At 45.2% G+C, this 22,502-nt stretch overlaps 1 protein-coding gene across 1 annotated transcript in view; it reads left to right on the forward strand.

The window, feature by feature from the left end:
• Positions 1-22,502, forward strand: part of ABCC9 (ATP binding cassette subfamily C member 9) — a 351,651-nt gene that overhangs the window by 243,632 nt on the left and 85,517 nt on the right. Inside the window, exon 30 of the mRNA XM_038765661.1 lies at positions 15,461-15,571. Within this exon, the coding sequence (XP_038621589.1) occupies positions 15,461-15,571 (111 nt within the window). The remainder of the gene's footprint in view (positions 1-15,460; positions 15,572-22,502) is intronic.

Raw genomic sequence — 22,502 nt, forward strand, 5'->3', positions numbered from 1 at the left:
AATTCACTCATTCAATCGTATTTATTGAGCGCTTAGTGTGACCTTGAGCAAGTCTCTTCGCTTCTCGGAGCCTCAGTTACCTCATCCGGAAAATGGGGATGATGACTGTGAGCCCCACGCGGGACAACCTGATCACCTTGGAACCTCCCCAGCACTTAGAACAGTGCTTTGCACGTAGTAAGCGCTTAACAGATGCCATTATTATTATTATTAGCACTGTACTAAGTGCTTGGGAAGTACAAGTTGGCAACATATAGAGATGGTCCCTACCCAACAGCAGGCTCACAGTCTAGAAGGTTTAATAATAATACCTAATAATAAGAGTAATAACTGTGGTATTTGTTAAGCGCTTACTGTATGCCAGGCACTTAACTAAGCACTGGATAAAAGCAAATCAAGTTGGACACAGACCCCGTCATTCATTCATTCTTTCAATCATATTTATTGAGCACTTACTGTGTACAGAGCACTGTACTAAGCGCTTGGGAAGTCCAAGTTGGCAACATATAGAGACGGTCCCTGGCCAACAGTGGGCTCACAGTCTAGAAGAGTGGGCTCACAGTCTAGAAGGTTTAATAATAATACTTAATAATAAGAGTAATAACTGTGGTATTTGTTGAGCGCTTACTGTATGCCAGGCACTTAACTAAGCGCTGGATAAAAGCAAATCAAGTTGGACACAGACCCTGTCATTCATTCGTTTTTTCAATCATATTTATTGAGTGCTTACTGTGTGCAGAGCACTGGATTAAGCTCTTAATAATGACATTTGTTAAGCGCTTACTATGCGACAAGCACTGTTCAGTCACCCATTCATTCATTCAATCGTATTTATTGAGCACTTACTGTGTGCAGAGTACTGGACTAAGCGCTTGGGAAGTACAGGTTGGCAACATATAGAGACGGTCCCTACCCAACAGCAGGCTCACAGTCTAGAAGGTTTAATAATAATAACTAATAATAAGAGTAATAACTGTGGTATTTGTTAAGTGCTTACAGTATGCCAGGCACTCTACTAAGCGCCGGGTTGGATACAAGCAAATCGAGTTGGACACAGACCCTGTCATTCATTCATTCTTTCAATCGTATTTATTGAGCGCTTTCTGTGTGCAGAGCACTGGACTAAGCACTTAATAATGACATTTGTTAAATGCTTACTATGCGACAAGCACTGTTCAGTCACCCATTCATTCATTCAATCGTATTTATTGAGCACTTACTGTGTGCAGAGCACTGTACTAAGCGCTTGGGAAGTACAAGTCGGCAACATATAGAGATGGTCCCTACCCAACAGCGGGCTCACAGTCTAGAAGGTTTAATAATAATACCTAATAGTAAGAGTAATAATTGTGGTATTTGTTAAGCGCTTACGGTATGCCAGGCACTCTACTAAGCACCGCGTTGGATACAAGCAAATCGAGTTGGACACAGACCCTGTCTTTCATTCATTCTTTCAATCGTATTTATTGAGCGCTTACTGTGTGCAGAGCACTGGACTAAGCACTTAATAATGACATTTGTTAAGTGCTTATTATGCGACAAGCTCTGTTCATTCACCCATTCATTCATTCAATTGTATTTATTGAGCGCTTACTGTGTGCAGAGCACTGTACTAAGCGCTTGGGAAGTACAAGTTGGCAACATATAGAGACAGTCCCTACCCAACAACGGGCTCACTGTTCTAAGCGCTCGGATATGTTGCCGATTTGTACTTCCCGAGCGCTTAGTACTGTGCTCTGTACACAGTATGCGCTCAATAAATACGATTGAATGAATGAATGAATGAATACAAGGTAATCAGGTTGTCCCACGTAGGGCTCACAGTCTTAATACCCATTTTACAGATGAGGTAACTGAGGCCCAGAGAAGTCAAGTGACTTGCCCAAAGTCACCCAGCTGACAATTGGTGGAGCGAGGATTTGAACCCATGACCTCTGACTCCAAAGCCCGGGCTCTTTCCACTGAGCCATGCTGCTTCGTGCTTACCATGTGCTGGCTCTGCCAATTGTCAGCTGTGTGACTTTGGGCAAGTCACTTAATAATAATAATAATAATAATAGCGTTTATTAAGTGCTTACTACAGTACAAAGCACTGTTCTAAGCGCTGGGGAGGTTACAAGGTGATGAGGCTGTCCCACGGGGGCCTCACTGTCTTCATCCCCATTTTACAGATGAGGTCACTGAGGCCCAGAGAAGTGAAGTGACTTGCCCAAGGTCATACAGCTGACAAGTGGCGGAGCCGGGATTTGAACCCATGACCTCTGACTCCAAAGCCCGGGCTCTTTCCACTGAGCCATGCTGCTTCACTTCTCTGGGTCTCAGTTACCTCATCTGTAAAATGGGAATGAAGACTGTGAGGCCCCCGTGGGACAACCCGATCACCTTGTAACCTCCCCAGCACTTAGAACAGTGCTTGGCACATAGTAAGCACTTAATAAATGCCATTATTATTATTATTATTATTATTATTATTATTATTATGTGCCAAGCCCTGTTCTAAACTCTAGGGCAGATACAAGGTAATCAGGTTGTCCCCCGTGGGGCTCACACTCTTGATCCCCATTTCCCAGATGAGGTCACTGAGGCCCAGAGAAGTGATGGGATGGAATACAAGTTATCAGGCTGGACACGGTCCCTGTCCCCCATGGGGCTCACAGTCCTAATCCCCATTTTCCAGATGAGGCCACTGAGGCCCAGAGAAGTGAAGTCCCCATTTTACAGATGAGGGACCTGAGGAGTGAAGTGACTTGTCCAAGGTCACTCGGCAGACAAGTGGCGGAGCCAGGATTAGAACCCATGACCTCCTGACTCCCAGGGCCGGCTCTACCCACTACGCCCTGCTGCTTCTCAAGATTTCAAGATTATTTCACAGGGAAGGCAGGAGAAGGGAGGAGGGACAGACAGAGACAGAAAAGCAGTGTGGTCTAGTATATAGAGCTTGGGCCTCGAAGTCAGAAAGATTTGGGTTATTTACAGATTAATTACTCCATTTATTTTATTTGTACCTATTTACTATTCTATTTATTTTATTTTTTAAAGATGTGCATCTAGCTTTACTTCTATTTATTCTGATGACTTGACACCTGTTCACATGTTTTGTTTCGTTGTCTGTCTCCCTCTTCTAGACTGTGAGCCCGTTGTTGGGTAGGGACCGTCTCTATCTGTTGCCAACTTGGACTTCCCAAGCGCTTAGTACAGTGCTCTGCACACATTAAGCGCTCAATAAATACGATTGAATGAATGAATGAATGAATCCTGTATCCGCCACTTGTTTGCTGTGTGACTTCGGGCAAATAGCTTCACTTCTCTGGGCCTCAGTTACCTCGTTCGTAAAATGGGGATTAAGAACGTGAGCTTAGTGGCAGGAGCCCGGGCTGGGAGCCAGAAGGTCTTGGGTTCTACTTCCCAAGCGCTTAGTACAGTGCTCTGCACACAGTAAGTGCTCAATAAATACGGTTGAATGAATGAATGAACGAACTCTGCCGCTTGTCTGCTGTGAGACCTTGGGCAAGTCACTTAACTTCTCTGTGCCTCAGTTACCTCATCTGCAAATAGGAATTAAAAGTGTGAGCCCCACATGGGACACCTGATTACCCTGTATCTATCAGTGCTTAGAACAGTGCTTGGCACATAGTAAGCGCTTAACAAATACCATTATTATTATTATTATTATTATTATTATTATTATGGAAAGGGACTGTGTTCACCCCAATAAACTTGTATCTACCCTAGCACTTAGATCAGTGCTCAACATAGAGTAAGCGCCAACAGAGAAATGGCGTGGCTTAGTGGTAAGAGCCCGGCCTTGGGAGCCAGAGGTCATGGGTTCTAATCCCGGCTCCCTCACATAGCTGGGTGACTTTGGGCAAGTCACTTCACTTCTCTGTGCCTCACTTCCCACATCTGTAAAATGGGGATTAAGACTGTGAACCCCACGTGGGACAACCTGATCACCTTCCAACTACCCCAGCACTTAGAACAGTGCTTGGCACATAGTAAGTGCTTAACAAATGCCAATATCATTATTATTATTAAGTACCATAATTACAGATGGACAGAATACAGCAAAAATTAACATCGCTCAGGCCCTGGGTGCTATTTACTAGACTGTAAAATAACTCAGGATCGTTTTGGTTTTTTGATTGAGAGGGTTCAAGTGCCTTAGCTAATGATAAAAGAAATAGCAAATCTCACTGCATTACATTGCTGTCTCTCAATTCTTTTAGCTGATGGAAAGATCAATATTTACACAGCTTTGAAAAAAGACTTTCTTTTCAAAGGAGTCACTCTGAATCAGGAACAGATGTGTTTTCCATTTGTTACTGTATCGGAATCAATGGTGCTTATTGACCGCTTACTATGAGGGGAGCAGCGTGGCTCAGTGGAAAGAGCCCGGGCTGGGAATCAGAGGCCATGGGTTCTAATCCTGGCTCCGCCACTTGTCAGCTGGGTGATTTTGGGCAAGTCACTTCACTTCTCTGGGCCTCAGTGACCTCATCCGTAAAATAGGGATTCAGACTGTGAGCTCAACGTGGGGCACCCTGATCACCTTGTATCAACCCCAGCACTTAGAACAGTGCTTTGCATATACTAAGTGCTTAACAAATGCCATCATTATTATTATTATTGTTACTACTACTACTACTATCAATCAATCAATCAATCAATCAATCGTATTTATTGAGCGCTTACTATGTGCAGAGCACTGTACTAAGCGCTTGGGAAGTACAAATTGGCATCACATAGAGACAGTCCCTACCCAACAGTGGGCTCACAGTCTAAAAGGGGGAGACAGAGAACAGAACCAAACATACCAACAAAATAAAATAAGTAGGATAGAAATGTACAAGTAAAATAAGTAAATAAATAAATAAATAGAGTAATAAATATGCACAACCATATATACATATATACAGGTGCTGTGGGGAAGGGAAGGAGGTAAGACGGGGGGATGGAGAGGGGGACGAGGGGGAGAGGAAAGAAGGGGCTCAGTCTGGGAAGGCCTCCTGGAGGAGGTGAGCTCTCAGCAGGGCCTTGAAGGGAGGAAGAGAGCTAGCTTGGCGGATGGGCAGAGGGAGGGCATTCCAGGCCCGGGGGATGACGTGGGCCGGGGGTCGATGGCGGGACGGGCGAGAGCGAGGTACGGTGAGGAGATTAGTGGTGGAGGAGCGGAGGGTGTGGGCTGGGCAGTAGAAGGAGAGAAGGGAGGTGAGGTAGGAGGGGGCGAGGTGATGGACAGCCTTGAAGCCCAGGGTGAGGAGTTTCTGCCTGATGCGCAGATTGATCGGTAGCCATTGGAGGTTTTTGAGGAGGGGAGTAATATGTCCAGAGCGTTTCTGGACAAAGATAATCCGGGCAGCAGCATGAAGTATGGATTGAAGTGGAGAGAGACACGAGGATGGGAGATCAGAGAGAAGGCTAGTGCAGTAGTCCAGACGGGATAGGATGAGAGCTTGAATTAGCAGGGTAGCGGTTTGGATGGAGAGGAAAGGGCGGATCTTGGCAATGTTGCGGAGCTGAGACCGGCAGGTTTTGGTGACGGCTTGGATGTGAGGGGTGAATGAGAGAGCGGAGTCGAGGATGACACCAAGGTTGCGGGCTTGTGAGACGGGAAGGATGGTAGTGCCGTCAACAGAGATGGGAAAGTCAGGGAGAGGACAAGGTTTGGGAGGGAAGACAAGGAGCTCAGTCTTCGACATGTTGAGCTTTAGGTGGCGGGCGGACATCCAGATGGAGATGTCCTGAAGGCAGGAGGAGATGCGAGCCTGGAGGGAGGGGGAGAGAGCAGGGGCAGAGATGGAGATCTGGGTGTCACCAGCGTAGAGATGATAGTTGAAGCCGTGGGAGCGAATGAGGTCACCAAGGGAGTGAGTGTAGATTGAGAACAGAAGGGGACCAAGCACTGACCCTTGGGGAACCCCCACAGTAAGAGGATGGGAGGGGGAGGAGGAGCCTGCAAAAGAGACTGAGAAAGAACGACCGGAGACATAAGAGGAGAACCAGGAGAGGACGGAGTCTGTGAAGCCAAGGTCAGATAACGTGTTGAGGAGAAGGGGGTGGTCCACAGTGTCAAAGGCAGCTGAGAGGTCGAGGAGGATTAGGACGGAGTAGGAGCCGTTGGATTTGGCAAGCAGGAGATCATTGGTGAACTTTGAGAGGGCAGTTTCCGTGGAATGAAGGGGACGGAAGCCAGACTGGAGGGGGTCGAGGAGAGAGTTGTTGTTGAGGAATTCTAGGCAGCGCGTGTAGACAACTCGTTCAAGGAGTTTGGAAAGGAATGGTAGGAGGGATATGGGACGATAACTAGAAGGTGAGGTGGGGTCAAGAGAGGGTTTTTTTAGGATGGGAGAGACATGGGCTACTACTACTAATAATATAATTACAATAATGGTTCTTGGTAAATGCTAACTATGTGCCGAGAACCGTTCTAAGCATTGGGGTGGAATACAAGTTTTCAGGTTGGACACAGTCTCTGTCCCCTGTAGGGCTCTCACTCTTGATCCCCGTTTTCCAGATGAGGTCACTGAGGCCCAGAGAAGTGAAGTGACTTGCCTAAAGTCACACAGCAGAGAGGTGGTGGATTCGGGATTAAAACTCATGTCCTTCGGACTCCCAAGCTTGGACTTTCTCCACCACACCACACTATTTACTGAGTGCAGAGCACTGTAATCATCATCATAATAATTTATTATTATTTATTAATTTATTAAGCACTTATTAAGCATTTATTAAGGCATTACTAAGCACTTATTAAGCACTTATTAAGGCATTTATTAAGCACTTACTGTGTGCAAAGCACTGTTCTAAGCACCGGGGAGGTTACAAGGTGATCAGGTTGTCCCACGGGGGGCTCACAGTCTTCATCCCCATTTTACAGATGAGGCCCAGAGAAGTGAAGTGACTTGCCCAAAGTCACACAGCTGACAATTGGCGGAGCTGCTTAGTACAGTGCTCTGCACATAGTAAGCGCTCAATAAATACGATTGATTGATTGATTGATTGAACCCATGACCTCTGACTCCAAAGCCCATGCTCTTTCCACTGAGCCACGCTGCTTCTCTAAGCGCTTGGGAGAGTCCAATACAACAGAATTAGCAGATGCGTTCCCTGCCCATAATGAGTTTACAGTCCAGAGGGGAAGACAGACTTTAATAGGAATATATCCTTCTAGACTGTGAGCCCACTGTTGGGTCGGGACCGTCTTTATATGTTGCCAACTTGGACTTCCCAAGCGCTTAGTACAGTGCTCTGCACACAGTGAGTGCTCAATAAATATGAATGAATGAATGAATAACTGATTGATTTTTTTTTTAAATGGTATTTGTTAAGCGCTTACTATGTGTCAGAAACTGTTCTAAGCGCTGGGGCAGATGCAATACCAACCTTCTCTCTGTGCCTGAATCTCATCCATCTGGTTGCCAACCCCTGGCCCCTGTCCTGCCTCTGGCCTCTTTTAGCCTGTGAGCCCACTGTTGGGTAGGGACTGTCTCTATATGTTGCCAACTTGTACTCCCCAAGCGCTTAGTACAGTGCTCTGCACACAGTAAGCGCTCAATAAATATGATTGATTGATTGATTGATTGATTGGCCTCCTCAAATCCCACAGACAATGACTCTTCCCCTATTTGAAAGCCTTCCCAAAGGCCCATCCCCTCCAAGAGGCCTTCCCTGACTCAACCCCCCTTTCCTCTTCTCCCACTCCCTTCTGTGTCACCCTGACTTTCTCCCTTTCTTCATCCCCCCCTCCCAGCCCCACACCACTTTTGTCCAGATCTCTCATTTTATTTATTTCTATTCATGTCTGTCTCCCCCTCTAGACTGTAAGCTCACTGTGGGCAAGGAATGTGTCAGTTATACTGCTATATTGTCCTCACCCAAGCGCTTAGAAAGGTCTTCGTAAAGAGATTTGTAAAATCTGCACATTGGTGAAATCTGGCAGAGAGTTCCCTCCCCTGCGGTCTTGGGCAGATGGCCTTATTCATTCATTCATTCACTCATTCATTCATTCATTCATTCATTCATTCAATCGTATTTATTGAGCGCTTACTGCATGCAGAGCACTGTACTAAGCTCTTGGGAAGTCCAAGTTGGCAACATATAGAGACGGTCCCTACCCACCAGCGGGCTCACAGTCTAGACGGGGGAGACAGGCAACAAAATAATGCGTATTAACCAAATAAAATAAATAGAATAAATCTGTACTAGTAAAATAAATAAATAAATAAATAAATAAATAAATAGAGTATTAAATCTGTACAAACATATATACATATATACAGGTGCTGCGGGGAGGGGAAGGAGGGAAGATGGGGGGGATGGAGAGGAGGAGGAGGGGGAGAGGAAGGAGGGGGCTCAGGCTGGGAAGGCCTCCAGGGAAGGTTTGATGCAGAGGTGGATGGGCAAATCCCCAAATCCTCAGCGATTGATGTGGAGAGTCATTATTATTATTATTAATAATAATAATAATAATAATACAATGGTATTTGTTAAGCGCTTACAACTGGGAAAGCAGCATGGCTTAGTGGAAAGAGCTCGGGCTTGGGAGTCAGAGGACATGGGTTCTAATTCCGGTTCTACCACTTGTCGGCTGTGTGACCTTGGGCAAACCACTTCACTTCTCTGGGCCTCAGTTACCTCATCTGGAAAATGGGATTAAAACTATGACCCCAATTCGCTCCCCTTTGGGATAACCTGATGACCTTGTATCTGCCCCAGCGTTTAGAACAGTGAAAGGGAGGGGGAAATCTGCCCGGATCCCTGATTTGGATTCGGTCACTTGATTCTCTTTTATCCGATCTTTAGTTCAGCTGAGTGTATCGAGGGCCGACTGTGTGCAGAGCACTGTACTAAGCGCTTGGGAGAGGACGAGAGAACAATAAATGGACACATTTCCTGCCCACAACGAGCTTAAACTCTAAAGAGGAGTCCCCCCCCCCTTCTAGTCTGTGAGCCCGTTGTTGGGTAGGGATCGTCTCTATCTTTTACCGAATTGTACTTTCCAAGCGCTTAGTACAGTGCGCTGCACACAGTAAGTGCTCAATCAATACGCTTGAATGAATGAATGAATGATCAGTGCTCGGCCTATAGTAAACGCTTAACAAATACCATAATAATAATAATAATAATAATAATAATAATAATTATTATTATTATTATTATTATTATGTGTCACACACTGTTCTAAACAATGGGGTAGAGGCAAGCTAATCATTTTCATTTCTTTTAATCGTATTTATTGAGCACTTACTGTGTGCAGAGCACTGTACTAAGCACTTGGGAAGTACAAATCAGCAACATATAGAGACAGTCCCTACCCAACAATGGGCAAGTATATACAGTAAGGTGCATTTTCTCTTCTTTAATATACAGTTGGCATGAAATATGAATGTCAACAGACAGCTTCACCTTTTTTTAGCTACTTGCGTGAAAAACAAAACCAGCCAGGAAATTAAGGCTCCTGACTTTTTCCTTACTTAGAATGCAATAAAGTGTTGACAAAAATGTTGTAGCCTATGAAGCCAGAGATTTTTCCCAAGACAGTTATTTCTTTAACCCAGGATTTCAAAATTCTTTACAGGCAATAGTTAAAATTCAAATCTTGTTAATTTTCCAAAAGGAACTGGAATATTTTTTGTTGTATGAAGACTGTGAGCCCCACGTGGGACAACCTGATCACCTTGTATCTACCCCAGCACTTAGAACGGTGCTTGGCACATAGTAAATGCTTAACAAACACCAATGGGCCTCAGTTTCCCCACCTGTCAAATGGGGGTGAAGACTGGGAGCCCCACGTGAGACAACCCCATCACCTTGTATCTACCCCAGCGCTTAGAACGGTGCTTGGCACATAGTAAATGCTTAACAAACACCAATGGGCCTCAGTTTCCCCACCTGCCAAATGGGGGTGAAGACTGGGAGCTCCACGTGGGACAACCCGATCACCTTGTATCTACCCCAGCGCTTAGAACGGTGCTTGGCACATAGCAAATGCTTAACACCAATGGGCCTCAGTTTCCCCACCTGTCAAATCAGGTTGAACACAGTCCCTGCCCCTCATGGGACTCCCGCTCGTAATCCCCCATTTTCCAGATGAGGCAACTGAGGCCCAGAGAAGTGAAGCGACTTGTCTCGGGTCACACAGCAGACAGGCAGCGGAGCCGGGATTAGAACCCAGGTCCTTTTGACTCCCAGGCCCGGGGTCTATCTAAGAGAAGCAGCGTGGCTCAATGGATAGAGCACGGGCTTTGGAGCCAGAGGTCCTGGGTTCTAATCCCGGCTCTGCCACTTGTTAGCTGTGTGACCTTGGGCAAGTCACACAGCTTGTACTTGTACTTCCCAAGCGCTTAGTACAGTGCTCTGCACACAGTAAGCGCTCAATAAATACGATTGATGATGATGATGATGAAGTCATTTAACTTCTCTGGGCCTCAGTGACCTCATCTGGAAAAAATGGGGAGGAAGACTGTGAGCCCCACGTGGGACAACCTGATCACCTTGTATCTCCCCCAGCGCTTAGAACAGTGCTTGGCACATAGTAAGCGCTTAATAAATACCATCATCATTATTATTATTATAATCCACCAGGCCACGCTACTTAATAATGATAACAATAATAATAATGGCATTTATTAAGCACTTACTATTTGCAAGGCACCGAGAGAGGCAGGGTGAGGAAGAACAGAAGCAGAGGCCTGGCTTCCGGGATGGTGTCCAGCTACTACCGTGACCTCTCTCCTTTCCCTGATCCCGGGAATTTTTTGGCATAAACTCTAAAACGGAGAAGGCCGCGGCTCCGCTGACCTGCGGCGGAGACGTCCCCCGGATCCCGGGATGAAAGCAGGCGTCGGAGCGCGGAGGCACGATTCCACGTCGGCCCGGAAACCTCGTGTTCTTGGGCAATCGAGGGCCTCCATCCCGGGAGACTGGCCAAGCGCTAGATTTTGCCGGGAAAGATTTAGAAGCCGGGAAACATGAGCCTTCCGCGGTGGGTTGACATTTATGAACTGTAGATAGAGAAACCCGGGCTGGAGTGAATCTGTTCTCATGAGCTGAGGTCAAAATGCACCGTGGTTTAGCCTGAGGAAGGAGGGCTGAGATAAAATAATAATAATAATAATGATGATGATAATCATGGTACTTGTTAAGGGAGACGCAGCGTGGCTCAGTGGAAAGAGCCTGGGCTTGGGAGTCAGAGGCCGTGGGTTCAAATCACACTTCTCTGGGCCTCAGTTCCCTCATCTGGAAAATGGAGATTAAGACTGTGAGCCCCCCGTGGGACAACCTGATCACCTTGTATCCTCCCCAGAGCTTAGAACAGTGCTTTGCACTTAGTAAGCGCTTAACAAGTGCCGTCGTTATTATTGTTATAAGGAGCAGCGTGGCTCAATGGAAAGAGCCGCGGCTTGGGAGTCAGAGGTCATGGGTTCAAATCCCGGCTCTGCCAATTGTCAGCTGTGTGACTTTGGGCAAGTCACTTCACTTCTCTGGGCCTCAGTTACTTCATCTGTAAAATGGGGATTAAGACTGTGAGCCCCCCGTGGGACAACCTGATCACCTTGTAACCTCCCCAGCACTTAGAACAGTGCCTTGCACATAGTAAGTGCTTAATAAATGCCATTATTATTATTATTATTAATCCCCATTTAACAGCTGAGGTAACTGAGGGTCAGAGAAGTTAAATGACTTGCCCACTGTCACACAGCTGGCAAGTGGCAGAGCCAGGATTCGAACCCATGACCTCTGGGAGAGATCCAAGTGCACAGAAGATGCAGAAGGGACAGGGAGTCTGGGAAAAGAGGGCTTAATCTGGGAAGGCCTCTTGGAGGAGATGTGATCTCCTTGTAACCTCCCCAGCGCTTAGAACAGTGCTTTGCACATAGTAAGTGCTTAATAAATGCCATTATTATTATTATTATTATTATTATTAATTGTGATATTCATTAAGCATTTATTTGTAGGTAGATAGGGAATGTGTCTAATGCTATATTGTCCTCTCCCACGTGCTTAGTACAGTGCTCTGCGCATGGTAAGCGCTCAATAAAAACAACTGAATGAGTGAATGTGCCAAGCACTGTTTTGAGCGCCGTGGTAGATACAAGTAAATTGAGTTGGACACAGTCCCTGTCCCAGGTGGGGCGCACGGTCTTCATCCCCATTTTACAGATGAGGGAACTGAGGCCCAGAGGAGTGAAGTGACTTGCCCAAGGTCACACACAGCAGACAAGTGGAAGAGCCAGGACTAGAACCCAGGCCCTTCTGACCCCCAGCTACGCTATGCTACCTTCTCCAGTATGCACCAGACAATCACCCTCTCCACTTTCAAAGCTGTATTAAGGTCACATAATAATAACTAATAATAATAATAATAATAATAATAATAATAATAATAATAGCATTTATTGAGCGCTTACTATGTGCAAAGCACTGTTCTAAGCGCTGGGGAGGTTACAAGGAGATCACATCTCCTCCAAGAGGCCTTCCCAGATTAAGCCCTCTTTTCCCAGACTCCCTCTCCCTTCTGCATCTTCTATGCACTGGGATCTCTCCCCTTGAGTCATTTGCTGTTCAATCCCACAATAATTGTGTCCATATGCTTAATTTATTGATTTTTTTTATATTAATGTGTGTCTCACCCCTTGACTGGAATAGGCAGGGAATGCGTCTACCGAGTCCGTCGTCGTGTACTCTCCATGAGTGTTCAGGACATTGTGAGCCCACTGTTGGGTAGGGACTGTCTCTATATGTTACCAACTTGTACTTCCCAAGCGCTTAGTACAGTGCTCTGCACACAGTAAGTGCTCAATAAATATGATTGATTGATTGCTCTGCACACAGCAAACACTCATCATCGTCATCATCATCAACAATCGTATTTATTGAGCACTCGATCAATACCATCAATTGTTGGCATTGAGAAACAGCGTGGCTCAGTGGAAAGAGCCCGGGCTTTGGAGTCAGAGGTCATGGGTTCATTCATTCATTCATTCAATCGTATTTATTAAGCGCTGACTGTGTGCAAAGCACTGTACAAAGCGCTTTGGAAATATAAGTTGGCTATATAGAGAGACGGTCCCTACCCAACAACGGGCTCACGGTCTAGAAGGGGGAGACGGACAACAAAACAAAACAGGTGGATGGGTGTCAAGTCATCAAAATAAATAGAAATAAAGCTAGATGCACATCGTTAACAAAATAAATAGAATAGTAAATAGGTACAAGTAAAATAAATAGAGTAATCAGTCTGTACAAACATATATACAGGTGCTGTGGGGAGGGAAAGGAGGTAGGGCAGAGTTGGGAGGGGATGGAGTGGAGGAGAGGAAAAAGGGGGCTCAGTCCCGGCTCCGCCAATTGTCAGCTGTGTGACTATCGGCAAGTCACTTCATTTTTCCAGGCCTCAGTTCCCTCATCTGTCAAATGGGGATAAGGACTGTGAGCCCCACCTGGGACAGCCTGATCACCTTGTAACCTCCCCAGGGCTTAGAAAAGTGCTTTGCACATAGTAAGCGCTTAATAAGTGCCATCATTATTATCATTATTATTGTCGATTGATTGACTGATTGAATGAGAGAGATGAATGAACGATACAGGAAAGTCAGGGAAGAGGGTGGCGTTGTCTGAAGTGGTGGGAAAATCTGGGAGGGGACCAGGTTTGAGTGGGAAGATGGGGAGTTCAACAAATACTTAAAAAAAAAATGCTATTTGTTAAGCACTTTCTTTGTGCCAGGCACTGTACTAAACACTAGGGTAGATATAAACTCATCTGTTTGGACCCAGTCCATTGTCCCACCTCTGGCTCTCGGTCTTAATCTCTACTCTAGAGAAGCAGCGTGGCTCAGTGGAAAGAGCCCGGGCTTGGGGGTCAGAGGTTGTGGGTTCGAATTTCGGATCCACCACTTATCAGCTGTGTGACTTTGGGCGAGTCACTTCACTTCTCTGGGCCTCAGTTCCTTCATCTGTCAAATGGGGATGAAGACTGTGGGGATCAAGCGCTTAGTACAATGCTCTGCACACAGTAAATGCCCAATAAATATGATTGATTGACTGACTGTTAGCCCCACCTGGGACAACCTGATCACCTTGTAACCTCCCCAGCGCTTACAACAGTGCTTTGCACAGAGTAAGCGCTTAATAAGTGCCATCATTATTATCATTATTATTGTCGATTGAATGAGAGAGATGAATGAACAATAGATGAAAGTCAGGGAAGAGGGTGGCGTTGTCTAAAGTGGTGGGAAAATCTGGGAGGGGACCAGGTTTGAGTGGGAAGATGGGGAGTTCAACAAATACTTTAAAAAAATGCTATTTGTTAAGCACTTTCTTTGTGCCAGGCACTGTACTGAACACTAGGGTAAATATAAACTCATCAGTTTGGACCCAACCCATTGTCCTACCTGTGGTTCTCGGTCTTAATCTCTACTCTAGAGAAGCAGCGTGGCTCAGTGGAAAGAGCCCGGGCTTGGGGGTCAGAGGTCGTGGGTTCTAATCCTGGCTCCACCACTTATCAGCTATGTGACTTTGGGCGAGTCACTTCACTTCTCTGGGCCTCAGTTACCTCTTCTGGAAAATGGGGATGAAGACTGTGAGCCCCGCCTGGGACAACCTGATTACCTTGTATCTATTATTATTGTATCTATTATTAATTATAATTATCATAATTATATTATATGCATATAATTATGATTATTATAATTATATACATATAATAATTACAATTATTAATATTATCCTATTCTATTATTCTATTTATTTTATCAATGATGTGTATATATAATAATAATGGCATTTATTAAGAGCTTACTATGTGCAAAGCACTGTTCTAAGCACTGGGGAGGTTACAAGTTGATCAGGTTGTCCCACAGGGGGCTCACAGTCTTAGTCCCCATTTTACAGATGAGGTCACTGAGGCCCAGAAAAGTTTAGTGACTTGCCCAAAGTCACACAGCTGGCAATTGGCGGAGCCAGACTTTGAACTCATGACCTCTGACCCCAAAGCCCGTGTTCTTTCCACTGAGCCTCCCTGCTTCTCTATATCTATATCTATAATTCATTTTATCAATATCTTTATATCTATAATTGCTTTTATCTATTTTTATGTTATTGATGTTATTGTTTTGTTGTCTGTCTCCTCCCCTTCTAGACTGCGAGCCCATTGTTGGGTAGGGATTGTCTCTATCTGTTGCCAAATTGTACTTTCCAAGCGCATAGTACAGTGCTCTGCACACAGTAAGCGCTCAATAAATGTGATCGAATGAATGAATGAATTATTCTTATCATTATTACTTTCCAAATGAGGTAACTGAGGCCCAAAGAAGTGAAGAGACTTTCCCAAGGTCACACACAGCAGACAAGTGGCTGAGCCGGGATTAGAACCCAGGTCCTTCTGGTTTCCAGGCCCCTGTTCTCTTCATTAGGCCACGATCCTACTATTGGACTGATGTTTTTTGCTTTTGGTTTTTAGGATTATCTCGGAGCGTGCATCGTCCTCACGGCGGCTGTGGCTTCTATTGCGTCCATTCCCGGTGGGCCTAAGTCTGGACTCGTGGGCTTAGGTCTCCTCTATGCATTGACAGTATGTAAAACCTATCTGTTGCCGAATTGGTAATAATAATAATAATTATGGTATTTGTTAAGCGCTTACTATGTGCTGAGCATTGTTCTATCTGTTGCCAAATTGTTCTATCAGTTGCCGAATTGCGCAATCTGTTGCCAAATTGTTCTGATGCCGAATTGCTTTATCTGTTGCCAAATCGTTCTATAATAATAATAATAATAATAATAATAATAATAATAATAATAATGACATTTGTTAAGCGCTTACTATGTGCAAAGCACCGTTCTAAGCACTGGGGAGGTAACAAAGTGATCAGGTTGTCCCACGGTGGGGGGCTCACAGTCTTAATCCTCATTTTACAGATGAGGTCACTGAGGCCTGGAGAAGTTAAGTGACTTGCCCAAAGTCACACAGCTGACAACTGGCAGAGCCAGAATTTGAACCCATGACCTCTGACTCCAAAGCCTGTGCTCTTTCCACTGAGCCACATTCTACCTATTGCCGAATTGTTTTATCTGTTGCCAAATTGTTCTACGTGTTGCTGAATTGTTCTAACTGTTGCCGAATTGTTCTATATCTGTCGCAAAATTGTTCGATCTGTTGCCGAATTGCTCTGTCTGTTGCCAAATTGTTCTATTGCCGAATTGTTCTATCTGTTGCTGAATCGCTGTATCTGTTGCCGAATTGTTCAATCTGTTGCCAAATTGTTCTACCTATTGCTGAATCGCTCTGTCTGTTGCCAAATTGTTCTATTGCCGAATTGTTTTCTGTTGCCGAATTGCTCCATCTGTTGCTGAATTGTTCTATATCTGTCGCCAAATTGTTCAATCTGTTGCCGAATTGCTCTGTCTGTTGCCAAATTGTTCTATTGCTGAATTGTTCTATCTGTTGCTGAATGGCTCTATCTGTTGCCGAATTGTTCAATCTGTTGCCAAATTGTTCTACCTGTTGCTGAATCGCTCTATCTGTTGCCAAATTGTTCTATTGCCGAATTGTTCTCTGTTGCCGAATTGCTCCATCTGTTGCCGAATTGATTCATCTGTTGCCAAATTGTTCGATATGTTGCCGAATTGCTCTGTCTGTTGCCAAATTGTTCACTTGCTGAATTGTTCTATCTGTTGCTGAATGGCTCTATCTGTTGCCGAATTGTTCAATCTGTTGCCAAATTGTTCTACCTGTTGCTGAATCGCTCTGTCTGTTGCCAAATTGTTCTATTGCCGAATTGTTTTCGGTTGCCGAATTGCTCCATCTGTTGCCGAATTGTTCTATATCTGTTGCCGAATTGTTCGATCTGTTGCCGAATTGCTCTGTCTGTTGCCAAATTGTTCTATTGCCGAATTGTTCTATCTGTTGCCGAATGGCTCTATCTGTTGCCGAATTGTTCTATCTGTTGCCAAATTGTTCTACCTGTTGCTGAATCGCTCTATCTGTTGCCAAATTGTTCTATTGCCGAATTGTTCTCTGTTGCCGAATTGCTCTATCTGTTGCCAAATTGTTCTGTTGCCGAATTGTTCTGTATCTGTTGCCAAATTGCTCTATCTGCTGCCCGAATTGTTTTATTCATTCATTCATTCAGAAGCAGAAGAAGCGTGGCTCAGTGGAAAGAGCACGGGCTTTGGAGTCAGAGGTCATGGGTTCGAATCCCGACTCCGCCACCTGTCTGCTGTGTGACCTTGGGCAAGTCACTTAACTTCTCTGAGCCTCAGTTACCTCATCTGTAAAATGGGGATTAAGACTGGGAGCCCCACGTGGGACAACTTGATCACCTTGTATCCCCCCAGCGCTTAGAACAGTGCTCTGCACATAGTAAGCGCTTAATAAATGTCATCATTATTATTATTATTATTATTATTCAATCGTATTTATTGAGCGCTTACTGTGTGCAAGGCACCGGACTAAGAGCTTGGGAAGTACAAATTGGCAACATCTAGAGACGGTCCCTACCCAACAGTGGGCTCACAGTCTAGAAGGGGGAGACAGACAACAAAACAAAACATATTAACAAAATAAAATAAATAGAATAAATATGTACAAGTAAAATAAATAGAGTAATAAATACAAGCAAACATATATACAGGTGCTGTGGGGAAGGGAAGGAGGTAAGGCAGGGGGGATGGAGGGGGGGGGGAGGTTGCCGTTCTGCTCTATCTGTTGCCAAATTGTTCTACCTATTGCTGAATTTTTCTATTTTTTGGCGAATTGCTGTATCGGTTGCCCAATTCCTCTACCTGTTGCCGAATTGTACTCTCCAAGAACTTGGTACAGTGCTCTGCACACAGTAAGCACTCAGTAAATACTAGAGAAGCGGCCTGGCTCAGTGGAAAGCGCCCGGGCTTTGGAGTCAGTAGTCCTGGGTTCAAATCCCTGCTATGCCAATTGTCAGCCATGTGACTTTGGGCAAGTCACTTCGCTTCTCTGGGCCTCAGTGAGCTCATCTGTAAAATGGGGATTGACCGTGAACTCCGCGTGGGACAACCTGATCACCTCGTAACCTCCCCAGAGCTTAGAACAGGGCTTTGCACATAGTAAGCGCTTAATACATGCCATCATTATTATTATATGGAATGAATGAACCCCCCCACCACCACTTCAAGGTTGGGTTGTTAGGGTGTGTTAGTAAGGGTTGTTAGCTACTGGGTGCTCACAACATAAGCCAAGGCTGATACATAGTATTCATTCATTCAATCGTATTGATTGAGCGCTTACTGTGTGCAGAGCACTGTACTAAGCGCTTGGGACCTCCCAGCCTCCTTTCTCTCCCCACTCCAATACAGAGAAGCAGCATGGCTCAGTGGAAAGTGCACGGGCTTTGGAGTCAGAGGTCATGGGTTCGAGTCCCAGCTCCACCACATGTCTGCTGTGTGACCTTGGGCAAGTCACTTAACTTCTCGGATCCTCAGTTCCCTCATCTGTAAAATGGGGATGATGACTGTAAGCCCCACGTGGGACAATCTGATCACCTTGTATCCCCCCCAGCGCTTAGAACAGTGCTTTGCACATAGTAAGCGCTTAACAAAATGCCATTATTATTATTATTATTATTATTATTATTATTATACTTCACTCTGCCACCCGGGTCATTTTTCTACAAAGATGTTCCGGGCACGTCATCCTGCTCCTCCAAAAAATTCCAGCGATTGCCCATCCAGCTGTGTATCAATCAGGAACTGGTCACCCTTGGCTTTAAAGCCGTCCATCCCCTCACCCTCTCCTACCTCGCCTCCCTTCTAATAATAATAATAATAATAATGACGGCATTTGTTAAGCGCTTACTATGTGCGAAGCACTATTCTAAGCGCTGAGGGGGATACAAGGTGATAGGGTTGTCCCACGTGGGGCTCACAGTCTTTATCCCCATTTTCCAGATGAGGTAACTGAGGCTTAGGGAAGTGAAGTGACTTGCCCAAGGTCACACAGCAGACATGTGGCGGAGCTGGGACTCGAACCCATGACCTCTGACTCCCAAGCCCGGGGTTTTTCCACTGATCCACGCTTCTGTCCTTCTCCAGCCCAGCCCGCACCCTCCGCTCTTCTGCCGCCACTCACCTCCTCCCTGGGCCTCAATCTTGCCCGTCAGTCATCATCATCATCATCAATCGTATTTATTGAGCGCTCACTGTGTGCAGAGCACTGTACTAAGCGCTTGGGAAGTCCAAATTGGCAACATATAGAGACCCTATAGAGTCCCTACCCAACAGTGGGCTCACAGTCTAAAACTCACAGTCTAAAAGTCAATCAATCAGTCAATCGTATTTATTGAGCGCTTACTGTGTGCAGAGCACTCCGTCGACCCCCTGGCCTGGAATTCCCTCCCTCCTCACATCCCACAGACAATTGGTCTCCCCCTCTTCAAAGCCTTATTGAAGGCCCACCTCCTCCAAGAGGCCTTCCCTGACTGTGCTTTCCCTCCCTCATCTCCCTCTCCCTTCCATGTTGCCCCAACTTGCTCCCTTTATTCATCTCCCTCTCCCAGCCCCACCCCACTTATGTCCCTATCCCTCATTTATTTATTTCTATTCATGTCTGTCTCTCCTTCTAATAATAATAATAATAATGATGGTATTTATTAAGCGCCTACTATGCACAAAGCGCCGTTCTAAGCTCTGGGGAGTTTACAAGGTGATCAGGTTGTCCCACATGGTACAGATCTGTCATTTACTTTTTATATTAAAGTCTTTCTCCCCCACCCCGTAGACTGTCAGCTCGTTGTGGGCAGGGAATGTGTCTGTTTATCCTTTCATAATAATAATAATAATGGCATATATTAAGCGCTTACTATGTGCAAGGCACTGTTCTAAGCGCTGGGGAGTTTACAAGGTGATCAGGTTGTCCCATATGAAATAGATCTGTCATTTACTTTTTGTATTAAAGTCTTTCTCCCCCACCCCGTAGACTGTCAGCTCGTTGTGGGCAGGGAATGTGTCTGTTTATCCTTTCATAAGAATAACAATAATAATGGCATTTATTAAGTGCTTACTATGTGCAAGGCACTGTTCTAAGCGCTGGGGAGTTTACAAGGTGATCAGATTGTCCCACATGGGACAGATCTGTCATTTATTTTTTATATTAAAGTCTCTCCCCCCCACCCCCTAGACTGTCAGCTTGTTGTGGGCAGGTAATGTGTCTGTTTATCCTTTCATAATAATAATAATGATAATAATGGCATTTATTAAGCACTTACTATGTGCAAGGCACTGTTCTAAGCGCTGGGGAGTTTACAAGGTGATCAGGTTGTCCCACATGGGACAGATCTGTCATTTATTTTTTATATTAAAGTCTCTCTCCCCCACCCCCTAGACTGTCAGCTCGTTGTGGGCAGGGAATGTGTCTGTTTATCCTTTCATAATAATAATAATGATAATGATGGTATTTATTAAGCGCCTACTATGCACAAAGCGCCGTTCTAAGCGCTGGGGAGTTTACAAGGTGATCAGGTTGTCCCACATGGGACAGATCTGTCATTTATTTTTTATATTAAAGTCTCTCTCCCCCATCCCCTAGACTGTCAGCTCGTTGTGGGCAGGGAATGTGTCTGTTTATCCTTTCATAATAATAATAATAATAATGGCGTTTATTAAGCACTTACTATGTGCAAGGCACTGTTCTAAGCGCTGGGGAGTTTACAAGGTGATCAGGTTGTCCCACATGGGACAGATCTGTCATTTATTTTTTATATTAAAGTCTCTGTCCCCCACCCCCTAGACTGTCAGCTCGTTGTGGGCAGGGAATATGCTTGTTTATCCTTTCACAATAATAATAATAATAAGGCCATTTATTAAGCGCTTACTATGTGCAAGGCACTGTTCTAAGCGCTGGGGAGTTTACAAGGTGATCAGGTTGTTCCACATGGGACAGATCTGTCATTTATTTTTTATATTAAAGTCTCTGTCCCCCACCCCCTAGACTGTCAGCTTGTTGTGGGCAGGGAATGTGTCTGTTTATCCTTTCATAATAATAATAATAATAATGGCATTTATTAAGTGCTTACTATGTGCAAGACACTGTTCTAAGCGCTGGGGAGGTTACAAGGTGATCTGGTTGTCCCACGGGGGGCTCACAGTCTTAATCCCCATTTTCCAGATGAGGTAACTGAGGCACAGAGAAGTGAAGTGACTTGCCCAAAGTCACACAGCTGGCAATTGGCGGAGGCGGGATTTGAACCCAAGACCTCTGACTCCAAAGCCCGGGCTCTTTCCACTGAGCCACACTGCTTCTCAGTCATTCATTCAATCGTATTTATTGAGTGCTTACTGTGTGCAGAGCACTGTACTAAGCGCTTGGGAAGTCCAAGTTGGCAACATATAGTAGATGGTCCCTACCCAACAGTGGGCTCACAGTCTAGAAGGGGGAGACAGAGAACAAAACAAAACATATTAACAAAATAAAATAAATAGAATAAATATGTGCAAATAAAATACATAAATAAATAGAGTAATAAATACGTACAAACATATATACATATATACAGGTGCTGTGGGGAGGGGATACAAGTGCTGTGGGGAGGGGACAGGGACAATAATAATAATAATAATAATTTTGGTATTTATTAAGTGCTTACTGTGTGCAAAGCACTGTTCTAAGCGCTGGGGGGATACAGGGTAATCAGATTGTCCCACGTGGGGCTCACAGTCGTAATCCCCATTTTACAGATGAGGGAACTGAGGCCCAGAGAAGTGAAGTGACTTGCCCAAGGTCACACAGCTGACAATTGGCAGAGCCGGAATTTGAACCCATGACCTCTGATTCCAAAGCCTGGGCTCTTTCCGCTGAGCCACGCTGCTTGTCATCATCATCAATCGTATTTATTGAGCACTTACTGTGTGCGGAGCACTGTAGTAAGCGCTTGGGAAGTCCAAGTTGGCAACATATAGAGACGGTCCCTACCCAACAGTGGGCTCACAGTCTAAAAGTCTCCCAAGCGCTTAGTACAGTGCTCTGCACACAGTAAGCGCTCGATAAACACGATTGAATGAATGATTGAGAGCCCACTATAATAATAAGCAGACACATTCCCTGCCCACAACGAGCTTACAGTCCATCTCTCACCTCCCCATCCTGGGTGCTTAAGCAGGGTGGTTGGGAGAAACATTGTGGCCTAGTGGTAACAGCCCAGGCCTGGCAATTAGAAGGATCTGGGTTCTAATCCTGACCCCGCCACTTAGAGAAGCAGCGTGGCTCAGTGGAAAGAGCACTGGCTTTGGAGTCAGACGTCATGGGTTCGAATCCCGGCTCCACCACATGTCTGCTGTGTGACCTTGGGCAAGTCACTTAACTTCTCTGAGTCTCAGTTACCTCATCTGTAAAATGGGGATTGACTATGAGCCCCCCATGGGACAACCTGCTCACGTTGTATTCCCCCAGCGCTTAGAACAGTGCTTTGCACATAGTAAGGGCTTAACAAATGCCATTATTATTATTATTATTATTATTGTCTGCCGTGTGACCCTGG

This window comes from Tachyglossus aculeatus, chromosome 2 (genome assembly GCF_015852505.1).
Source record: "Tachyglossus aculeatus isolate mTacAcu1 chromosome 2, mTacAcu1.pri, whole genome shotgun sequence".
NCBI lineage: Eukaryota > Metazoa > Chordata > Mammalia > Monotremata > Tachyglossidae > Tachyglossus > Tachyglossus aculeatus.